Raw genomic sequence first — 12,026 nt, forward strand, 5'->3', positions numbered from 1 at the left:
CATATTCATATGCTTATGCTATAGCTGTGTAATTTGTCTTTTGCCGTCTGTTCTTTCTGATCGCAAATTCATATCATTTATATATGTTTTTGTCATCATCAAAAAGGGGGAGATTGTTAGAACAAGATTTGTTCTGATCAATTATCTTAGTTTTGATGATAACAATAATATGAATTTTGCTTAAGATAATATGGTACTCTAATCCAATGCAATTTCCCTTTCAGGAAATATATAAAAGAGTACGCATAATTCAGCGCTCAGAAGCTTTGTCTCAAAGGGTTCAGCATGCAACATCAGAACATGGTCTGGCAAGACATCAGAAGATGGTCGAAGCAGAATCAGAACATGGGTCTATGGAAGCATCAGAAGAACAAGAGAACAGAAGCACTGAAGCTCAGAAGATGGTATCACGCAACAGAAGCACTTCAAGGTCAGAAGATCAGAAGATGCTATGCACCAAGCTGTTTGACTCTGATGATATTCAAACGTTATATTCACAAACATCAGATCAGAAGAAAGTACAAGTGGCAGGCTACGCTGACTGACAAAAGGAACGTTAAAAGCTATTAAAGGCTACGTCAGTAGACACAGCGTGAACAAGGCTCGAGGTAGTTGACAAAAGCGTATAACATTAAATGCGATGCTGTACGGAACACGCAAAGCATTAAATGCACTCAACGGTCATCTTCTCCAACGCCTATAAATATGAAGTTCTGATGAGAAGCAAGGTTAACGATCCTGAACAAAACAACGCTTATTAACTTGCTGAAACTCTGTTCAAATCCAAAGCTCAGAATCTTCATCTTCATCAAAGCTCACTACATTGCTGTTGTAATATCTTAGTGAGATTAAGCTTAAACGATAAGAGAAATATCACAGTTTGTGATTATAGCTTTTAAGAAGCATTTGTAAACTCTTGAATTGATTACATTAAGTTGTAAGGAACTAGAGTGATCGTGTGGATCAGAATACTCTAGGAAGTCTTAGAGGTTATCTAAGCAGGTTGTAACTAGAGTGATCGTGTGGATCAGTAGACTCTAGAAAAGTCTTAGAGGGTATCTAAGCAGTTGTTCCTGGAGTGATCAGTGTGTGATCAGTAGACTCTGGAAGACTTAGTTGCTGACTAAGTGGAGAACCATTGTAATCCGTGCGATTAGTGGATTAAATCCTCAGTTGAGGTAAATCATCTCTGCGGGGGTGGACTGGAGTAGTTTAGTTAACAACGAACCAGGATAAAAATAACTGTGCAATTTATTTTTATCTGTCAAGTTTTTAAAGCTACACTTATTCAAACCCCCCCCTTTCTAAGTGTTTTTCTATCCTTCATATGGGTCCTGGTTTATGGTAGAGTGACTGATGGCGGAGCCAAAGTTGAAAGATTTGTCGACTTTAGCTATGTAGGATGTATGGATATCTGAAAACTCTTTCTGAATATATTTTCACTATGTTTGGTACAATAATCAGTTGAAAAGCTTCTCTTCAAAAGATTGTTGCGTTATCAACATTTGAAGCTGAATATATTGTCTTCACTGAAGCTGTGAAAGATGCATTGTAGTTTGGAGGGTTTGTTAAGGAACTGAAACTTAAATGTCAAGTTATCATTGTTAAATGCGATAGTCAAAGTGTTATGCATTTGTCGAAGAATTCAGCCTATCATGTGAAAACAAAGCACATTATTCTTTAAGATGCTTTTCGTTATGGAGAAAATCAAAAGTGGATAAGTTAAAGTGATGAAGGTGTCAACATATCAAAATGCTACAAATATGATCACCAAGTAGCAAGTTCTGCAGTTGATAAAGCTGCATGATGAAAGCTAGTTTGTTTCCTTCATGTTGTAGAGTTTGTTCCAAGGTGGAGAATTATGGTATATTGGATCGAACTCTAGACGCGATAGGGATAACTTCATGGTTCGATAGAGATAAATGCATGTTGTAGTCAAAGTTTGTTCAAGCATGTAGGTGTCGAAGGTGGGCATGTTGTAGTCGAAGCGTGTTTTAGCATGCAATTGTATAAGTTAGGTTGTTAGTTAAGTTATCTTAGAGTTTCAGTTAGCTTGTAGTCTATAAATAGACTGCTTTCTCAGGTTGTTGAAAAAGAGTTAAGATTGGTTGATATTTGCTTCTAATTAATTTGTCCTAATTGAGAAAGTAAATAGTAAAATAGTTTTAACCAATCCTAATTTTTTATTATTCTTCTTTCCTCTTCTCTCTCTTGTAAATTGAAGGGTTTCCTGCGTTTGCTAAAAAAACTCAATCTTTCTCATGGTCTTTATTCGTTCCTGATGCGGCGATTGTCATAACAATTTCATTCAAACATCTCGTTGTAAATTGAATTTGATTAATTAACATATTTTTTTTGTTAGTAGTTTCATTAATCTAATTATAACAATTTCATTAATCTAATTTCATTGCATTTTCTGTTCTATTCATTGAGTAAATCGTGCATAGAAAGCAATTGAACTAAATATTCTATTAATTCGTTTTAGAGAGAATTTAATTATAAACTAACATATCAACATAACAACTAAATGAATAGTTAACTAACTAAGACTCATTGTCAACAAAAAAAAACTAAGGCTCGGTCATACCCAAAAGTCAAATAAGACAAACTTCTAATATGATTTAATAGTTAAATAATTCACAATTGAATAGTAGAGTTTCTTTCTCGGCGCAATTGTTTGAAGAAAAGAGAACTATTATTCAAAACTACTAGATGCTATCTCCGCTAACTGTTAAATTCGGCAACTGATATTATTGGCTATGGACTTTGTAAAATTTATAGGTTTTTTCTCGAGGAGTAAAACTTTTTATTCTCATAAAATGATTATTAACGGAATGTGTTGATGTGCATAAGGTATATCCTTATGCACGGTGCATAAATACTCAAATATTGTTTATATTACTCAAAGTATTATATTTATTACTCGAAATAGTATATAGATTACTCAAAATAGTATAAATATTACTCCGAACAATGAATATATTATTCAAAATAGTTAAAATTCGATATTACTCAGAATTGTGTAAATATTACTCTAAATAGTGTACTCATTAATCACAATTAATAATTACTCATAATTAATAAATGTGTATAAATAATGCATATATTATTTATAGATTATGATATTATTACTCGTTTCTAATAAAAATGTTACTCGAAACAAATTAAATATTACTCGTAGAAACTTATGCACCGTGCATAAGGATATACCTTCTACACATCAACCTGACCCATTATTAACTATGGCTTGTTTAATTCATTCAACTAGCTCACTTTAAATTATTATGTGCATTCTCAAAAGGGTCTTATTTTATATGTAAATATTGGTATGGGTACATTTATTCAAGATGGAACTCATTAGAAATGCATTCCTTATTCTGTATCCGCCTGCTGTTCCATGTATTTATATATGAACATTGAAGTTATTCTTTAGAATGCATCTGATCAAGTTGAGGATGGCATGTTCTTGTTCTCCAAATATGATTTAAAAAGAGTAAACGCCTCGCGAGGCTTATGAAAAGCAACCTTATGTCCAGCTCCTCTTACTGTCACCAATGTTAGCCCTTTATAAACTTGACTCCATCCAGCAACCTTGCCACTGTCATACCAAGGATACCAATTCACGATGGTTGGAAGCTTCAATGCATTAATAGAACGCCGAGTGGCGGTTAGTGGTACTATAGCATCAGCGTCTCCACTACAACAAAAATATGAGAGTTAACAAGAGTTCCAGTTACAAAGAGAAGGCAAACAGGCAACAAGTTGCGCTATCACTAACGAGCAAATTTGATGAGCGTCAATGATTTCAAATGTCGTTTATAAAAACATGAAATGTCTTGTTAAGGTTGTTACCTGAATACCCATATCCTTAGACTAGCATTGATAAGTTCACGATATATAGGAAGCACAGACAACGCCGAATCACCCCAATTATTCCCAACAATATCACTGTCAAGAAATAAAATAAAAACATTTTAAATCAAAACTTTGATAGAATCACAGACCTCAATAGAACATACCTGCATCCCTTCCATGTATATGGAATCCCTGTTACATTGGCATGGAGTGCCTTTTGAACTTCCGGACGGTTGAAATACAAATCAGAATACGTTTGGAAACATGGATCATCTACTCTAGACATCCATGGCGATGATGTATTGTTACAAAGCGGAAAATAAATGCTATATAGATCGATGTTTCCTTGCTCAGCAGTTGCAACTTTACGAGCCTGCGTACATTGCGCTGATGGATGCAAAGAAGATCCAGAGTCACACGCAGTTCCTAGAAGTTTATACGTAGAATCTGAAATCAAACCATGTGTCCACCAGTACTCAAATGTTCCGACTAAATCATGATAATCATCAATAACACCATTTCCAACCTGTGGCAACAAACAACTAATAAGCATATAGGTATTTTCCGAAAGCTGTAACGGTTCAGTTTTCTTCTTGAAGCGAATCATGAACGATTCTAATTGTGTCTATGTTAACATAAACGACTGAATAAGTATATCATTTTTACATGAACCTAACAATCTTACCAAGAATCCCTTAAGATTGATAACTGGATTATTGATTCCCTTGTTTCTCTCGTAAACAATTTGAGCCAATTGAGGAACATAATAACCTGATAATCATTTAACTTTTAAGAAATTCTTCATTGTACAAAGCACTGAATTCATAAATAAAGTGCAAAGTAGAAAACTGATGTATGAATTATCAAACATAGATTCACCTGCATAACTTATCCCACCAATGTAGAGTTCTCTATGCTTATACTGAGGAAATCTTTCCAACCAATTAACAAGAAAAATATATGAATCCTCAGCTGCAATATTCCGGATACAAGTTAAAATGTAAAATCTCATTACTAAAAAAAAATTGGACTACTAATTAAATTCAATAATGTTAGCAGTCTTTGAGTTCGACTCTCAGTAACTTTACCGTTTTTCTTGTCACCAAATGTGTAAAGATCTGATGTTTTATTAGAATAAGAAAAACCAACACCAGCAGGAGACTCAAGGAACAATATATTTGCCACTGCAACATCCAAAATAATAAATAGGCATCAATACAGGGAAAAATTATTTTTTTTAAACGAATCGAAACGACAAGGACTTGAATCAGACAATTTAACTTACGTTTGTTCCAAGCATAGGGATTTGAGTAAAGTGTTTTGCCATCGGGCTTAATATGAAAAGGGCCAATTTCTTCGGCCGCACCGTAAGAAATAGCAGAACAACCGGGACCATTGCTAAGCCATAGAACTAGTGGCTTTGAATCGGGTTCGCTACTCAGTGGTGCTTCAGTCAACCAGTAAAAAAGTGCTCTTCCATTCGGTTCATTCACAGTTATATAACCTGAATACTGATCAAATCCAACATTCTTTGGTTGTCCTGGTAACTCAGTTATCTTATCTCTCTTTTGATCTTCAGTTGAAGAAGCCAAAGAAATTTGAATGGATAAAAACAAAACAACACACAATATGGAATAATTATAATAATAATAACCCATTATTCTATCGATCAATAGTTTTGTAAAATCCAAAATAAAAAAGAAGAGAACCAATCAATTTATAAGCTTTTGTATTTATTAACAAGAATGAGCATGAATTTATGTTTGTGACAATGAGTTCTTACCATTTGGTCTTTGAAATCAATTGTGCATGGTTTGAGTTTTCTTTGCTGTTTCTCGACTCACTGTTGCATGTTGACCGGAGACACGTCGATGATACGTCGCCATACGCTAGAGACACGTCTTCCCTGCAATGCGTATACGGCTAGTTAACCATACCTTATGACTATTCATATTTCTATAATATTAATCTTTCTTTCTCATTCTTAATTTTCTTTTCTCAACTTTAATTAGCTCAACATTTTCATTTTTTCTATTACAACAATCAAAATTTTCTTTAATTACTTTTTTATGAACTTCAACGATATTTTTTTCCTCATAATTCCTTTATAAATTATTATCAAATTTTGCAAGTTCAATTGACTTTTCTTATAGAATCATTTAATTAATGTTGAATTTTAACTTTTTTATATATTTATTGTATTATTGAATTTTCAATGACTTCTCAATTCCCGTATCAAATTCATATCGTATCTAATATCTTTATTGTGTCCGTGTTTCATTAAGTTGAGTAGATGGAATTTCTCAAGTTTCCGTCTTTGTTGGGGATAAGATGTATTTTTTTTTGGTGAGGTAATAACATCATTATTGACATTTCAATTTGTGATTGTGTCGTTATCATAGTCAATGGTAATTTTTTTCAGTAGTTACACAACAACACTATAGAAACTTTAAGTCGGGAGGACTTTAATACATGATAAAATTGTTATTCCAAAAATTTAGGAGTTATTTCTTTCATCATTAGGGGTGCTCCCTCATCATGGTGAAAAGTCTCAACTGTCTACATTGTTTGGAGATACTTCGAGCGCACCTTTTTTTAGACACTCCTTATCATAAGTTGATGAACTACCTTAATTTTACTAAAATTTAATTATGAGATGTATCTCCGTATGCGTAAAAGGTGAGTCCGGAGATACAAATCCATACACATCATTAATTCAAAATTCAATGGGTGATATGGATATTTATTTCGTATACTCGCATCAAACATTTCCCTTCCCTCTTCCTCATTCCTTTTCTAAAAAGTACTAAAAAAATGACCATTTCAGCTCCCACATCCATTCAAGGTTCTGATCTGTTCAAGCTTATACCAATGGAGCTCTTTCTCGTTCATTCAAGTTTTTCATCCATTCAAGCTTTTCTTTCATCCATTTGATTTGATAAGTTTTTCAAACTTCTTTCTTTCTTTGTGGTTCAATTGATGTTTTAGAAAACATAAGTTGTTTTAGCTACATTAGATAGTAGAAGAATCAAAATAGGTAGACTAAATGGACATGGATTGACATTTGTTTGGAGGGTTAGGACAATAGTTGTGTTTCTGTCATTGCGGAGAAAATTGCAACTTTATCTAGAGATGCATCTTCGATTTTTGTCTAAAATATTTCGGAGATACATATCCGAATTTGTGTCTGACTGAATTCTGGATAAATTTGTGATGTGACTGTTTATTTGTAACATAGGTGCAATGATTGAAAAAACCTTCACAGAATTACGCTCGACCGTGTGTCCCAAACCGCTTCTGCACGACCTGAGAGGGCCGCCCAAAGGACCACAAGTTCCCAAATGATGAAGCAGCACGTGAAGTCCCTAATGCCTCTAAAGCCCAGGAAGAATCCGCTGCTAATGCCCCTTTAAAGAGTTAACTAGGAGGCCTATATGACACCTTCTTGCTTCTTCTTTATGCAAACCACACTGCAAGACATGTCTAAGAATGAGAGGTATATTCATTTACTTTTGCAATACATCTATTTTAACCTAATAAAATAGCGACTGATGGTGATATTTTTTTACAAGATCGTCCATGTTTGAAATCGATAAACCACTATAGGAAGATATTGAAGTTTGTACAACCCAATGCTGATTTGTTTAGGGATGTTATCTGATATTCTAGTCTTGTCGATTTATGTGATGCTGCATACATGACCCTAAACCATGACATATAGATGGAAATTGTTGAGAAATGGAATTCAGAGACGTCATTTTCCACCTTCCTATTTGCAAGATGAACACCACCCTAGATGATGTCTCGTGCCTCATGCATCTTCCAATCAGGGGAAAATTACTGGGCCACTGAAGGCTCAGTAGAGAAGAAGTCGTCGAAATGATGGTCACTCATTTTGGAGCTGACCCAACTAAGCCTGCAAATTAGGTTGCTACCAGGGGTGCTCATGCTAGGTTTAAATTTATGTAAGAGCTCTATAATGACCACATCTGCTGTATTGTGGAGGCCGATGGCGCTGATATGCAGGCTGAGTACCACCAGAATTGTGCATTGAGGTTTTACCTCTTGTTTCAGGTTTTCATGTCCATTTTAGTGGAAAAAGTGCAACCTTCGTCGATGTGGTTTATCTTAAGTACTTCATTAGCTTAAAGAAGATTCACGAGTAAAACTGGGGACCGTCTATTTGGTCTTCCTCGAAGCTGAGTGTTGTCTTTGGAAGACAAAGTAGATGACAGGAAGCTGCACACTGCTTACGGTAATTTACTATTACTAATACTTTTGTAATTCATTGTTACTTTTATTATTAATATTGTATCTGAACCCTTTTCAGGGATGTATTCTCACTCACTTCCCTCGCATCAATGGGTCGGAAGTTAAGCCTAGCTACACTGAGGATTGGCCACGTGCTGTCGTGTTTACCTCATACATGGGTAATAATGAGATCAAGCCATTTAGAGTGTATTTTTAACGTCATGTACCGGATGATATTTCCTTCTTTCCATATGGCGGTCACTGCGAGATGCGTCAACTGGGCGTAATATCCTTATATTCCGGATGACTGACATATATGTCAACTCTGATGCATCCTTATATTTACTAGCAAGTGATGCGCCAGTTTGGCTATTTGTAGATTATTTGGAGACCCCCTTTGAGTTTGTTCCTCCTTCCGTCCACCGCAGATATATTGATGCAATACTTGATGATTTCGAGAGTTATTTGATACTAGAGGAGTATCGCTAGGTTCCAGTTCCTATATATTATGCTTATGCAGAATGCTTCATGACATGGTTCTATAGGGTGTCACACCATATCATATCACCAGACGCGTCTAGAAGACCACATAGACAAACTAATACGGAGGTACTTGAGTATAGGGATGACCACACCGAGGATGTGTCGGTGGTCTGTCGGCATATTGTGAAGATAAGAATATCAGGCATAGAGGCAAGACTCTTTAAGGAAGACAGTCCCCAGTTGACCCTCGTAGAAGGCATGATTATCAAGGAACATAATGCCTTGCAGTACAAGCGGAGGAGTAGCTGGGGGTTCGATAGAACCAATATATAATGTTTGGTTGTATTTTATTGTTTTTCAGAATAAGTTATGTATTTATTGCTCATTTCAATTTTACTTTAATTAATGTACGACTCTTTTAATGCATGTTTGACTCAATTAGTATATCCATTTTTTAAAATATGAGTTGTTAAAAAATATCAATATAAGGACGATGTTACTGCCTTGAAAGCATCCTGGAGATGCATCTTCGAAATATCTCATGTCTTGTGATAAGTGGTGAGTGGAAGAGGGAAGAAGAGAAAGAAGGTGTTAAGTATTTGAGAATGGAGAGAAGAGTTGGAAAATTCATGCAAAAATTTGTTCTTCCTGAAAATGCTAATACTGATGCTGTTTCTGATGTATGTCAAGATGGGGTGCTGAGTGTTACTGTTGAGAAATTGCCTCCTCCTCAATCGAAGAAGCCCATAACTATTGAGGTTAAGGTTGCTTCAAACCTAGTTTTGAATAATGATATAATATAATGTGTTTGTGTGGTGATGATCTTTGGGACTGAGAAGTACAAGGTTGTTCTTTTTTATGTTTAGTATTTGTGATTTGTTTTTGTAGTAGTAAATTTGATTTGATGTACTACTACATGGATCTTTGGGGAGTTGAGTGTAACTTTTATTTGTAATACAATTTAGGAGTTTTGTTTTTGTGGTTCAATTTTGGATGTAGTGTTCACTCTGTCTTGCATCTTTTCCATGAATAAGTTTGCACTAACAAAATAAATTGATATGTTGACAATGGCAAGCAGTTTCATTGTAGAAGGAATCTATAATATTGATAGGCAGCACAAAAGAAAATATAAGGCTGGAGAAAGATTGAAGTTTTTCTAACCACAAAGTGAGAAAACCTCCTCTATTAGATAAACTATTTTTTCTTTAAAAAAAAAGGCAAAAGAAGCAAATTAATTAAAAGAAAGTTGCCATAATTCACAAAAAGGAGCTTCTATGACGAAATTGTAAATATGACAATTTTAAAAAAGTTATTTAGGAACGAATTATGTGTTATAAGAGGGTGTGTAATTCTCATTCTTTGGATTAATCAAAAGTTGAGCTTATTATTTATATTTTATTTATAATAAAAAAATCTTAATCAATATCTTCAACTTTTAGCCGGTCACTTCAACCCAATTGCATCTCATGAACAAAAAATTTAAATATCACCAAATCAATTAATTAATTCACAAATTGTATACCGTTGGAACCGGAATTTCACTATGATTTCAAATATGTAATTAACATTGCAAAATAAGCGTTGAATTTGACAAATCGAAGCGAAAAAAGTGGTGTGATCCTCGAACACAAACACGTTCGATTCGACTTGATTATGAGGTTTTATGAAAAACTAATTATAAAATCGAGTTTGCGGTGAAATTATGCTTTTAATGGTGTATTCATTTGTTTGAAACAAGTAAGAATAATGATTTTGTCATTTTTGTGTTCTTGATTTCATGAGAGTTTTTGAACAAAAAATTTGAAAATCAACAAATTAATTCAAAAATCATATACCGTTGGAACCATAATTCACCTTGATTTCAAATATGAATTCAAATTGCAAAACATGTCGTGAATTTAATAAATCGAAGAAAAAAAGTGGCGTGAAATTCGAATACAAACATGCTCGATTCACCTTGGTTGAGTTTTTATGAAAAACTAATTATAGAATCATGCTCGTTGTAAAATTCTGGTTCTAAGAGTGTATTCATTTGCTTGAAATAGTTAAGAATAATGTTTTTTTTCTTCCATTTTTGTGTTCTTGAGTTCATGAAAGTTCTTGAACAGATTTTTTTAAAATCCTAATTAAACGTGTTTTTCATGCAATGGTTGATCTAGAGATTTATGGATGTACAAGATGAACATGAAAATCTGGATTTAGATGTAGAAGATGAAAATTAAAGATTTTGATCTATGAGGTACACGGAGGTAATGATGCGCACCATATAATCCTGGCATTGACTAAGTCAATACTGCTTTTTGATTGGTCAAACTTATGACTTCATCAAAAAAGTTAATTTGATGACTTCACCTTAGAATTTTCCTTCACAAAAACCTTAAAATATAACTGCAACCAGCGTTTTAAATGTTGTGGTCTGTACGAGGCTAGACTACAGAGTGCCTACAAAGTGAGCCATGTAAGTAGGTATATGGGCAATTATGGAAAGGTATACTGACAAACTTTGAAGTGGACTCTGAGATAGATAAAATGATCCATGAGTAGGGGGCCTAGTTTATGGTGGAGTAACTGATGGCGGAGCCAAAGTTTAATGATTTGTCGACTTTAACTATGCAGGATGTATGGATATCTGAAAACTCTTTCTGAATATGTTTTCACTATGTTTGGTACAATAATCTGTTGAAAAACTTCTGTTCAAAATATTGTTGCGTTATCAACCTTTGAAGCTGAATATTTTGCCTTCACTGAAGCTTTGAAAGATGCATTGTAGTTTGGAGGGTTTGTCAAGAAACTGAAATTTCAAGGTCAAGTTATCACTATTAAATGCGATAGTCAAAGTGCTATCCATTTGTCGAAGAATTCAACCTATCACAGTTTTGAAAGTGGATAAGTTAAAGTGATGAAGGTGTTGACATATAAGAATGCTACCAATATGATCATCATGTAGCAAGTTCTGCAGTTGATAAAGCTACATAATGAAAGCTAGTTTATTTCCTTCATGTTGTAGAGTTTGTTCCAAGGTGGAGAATTATGGTATACTGGATCGAACTCTAGACACGATATGAATAACTTCATGGTTCGACAAGGATAAATGCATGTTGTAGTCAAAGTTTGTTCAAGCATGCAGGTGTCGAAGGTGTGCATGTTGTAGTTTAAGTGTGTTCTAGCATGCAATTGTATAAGTTAGGTTGTTGCTTAAGTTAGCTTAGGGTTTAAGTTAGCTTGTAGTCTATAAATAGACTGCTCTCTCAGGTTGTGAAAAAGAGTTAAGATTAGTTGATATTTGCTTCAATTAATTTTCCTTAATTGAGAAAGTAAATAGTAAAACGGTTTTAACCAATCCTGATTTTTTGTTATTCTTCTTTCCTTTTCTCTCTCTTCTAAACCGAAGGGTTTCTTGCGTTTGTTAAAAAAACTCAATCTTTCTCATAGTCTTT

General features: G+C 34.2%; 1 protein-coding gene across 1 annotated transcript; it reads right to left on the reverse strand.

The window, feature by feature from the left end:
• Window positions 1–3,105: 3,105 nt before the first annotated feature.
• On the reverse strand, window positions 3,106–5,717 carry LOC131624060 (serine carboxypeptidase-like 27). The gene is made up of 7 exons (XM_058895054.1): window positions 5,141–5,717; window positions 4,944–5,039; window positions 4,735–4,827; window positions 4,541–4,626; window positions 4,020–4,381; window positions 3,853–3,948; window positions 3,106–3,697 (listed from the first exon to the last, which is right to left on the reverse strand). The coding sequence occupies exons 1-7, from the start codon at window positions 5,511–5,513 to the stop codon at window positions 3,445–3,447; spliced, it is 1,359 nt and encodes a 452-aa protein (XP_058751037.1). The 5' UTR covers window positions 5,514–5,717; the 3' UTR covers window positions 3,106–3,444.
• Window positions 5,718–12,026: the final 6,309 nt, after the last annotated feature.

The sequence above is a fragment of the Vicia villosa genome, linkage group LG1 (assembly GCF_029867415.1).
Source record: "Vicia villosa cultivar HV-30 ecotype Madison, WI linkage group LG1, Vvil1.0, whole genome shotgun sequence".
NCBI lineage: Eukaryota > Viridiplantae > Streptophyta > Magnoliopsida > Fabales > Fabaceae > Vicia > Vicia villosa.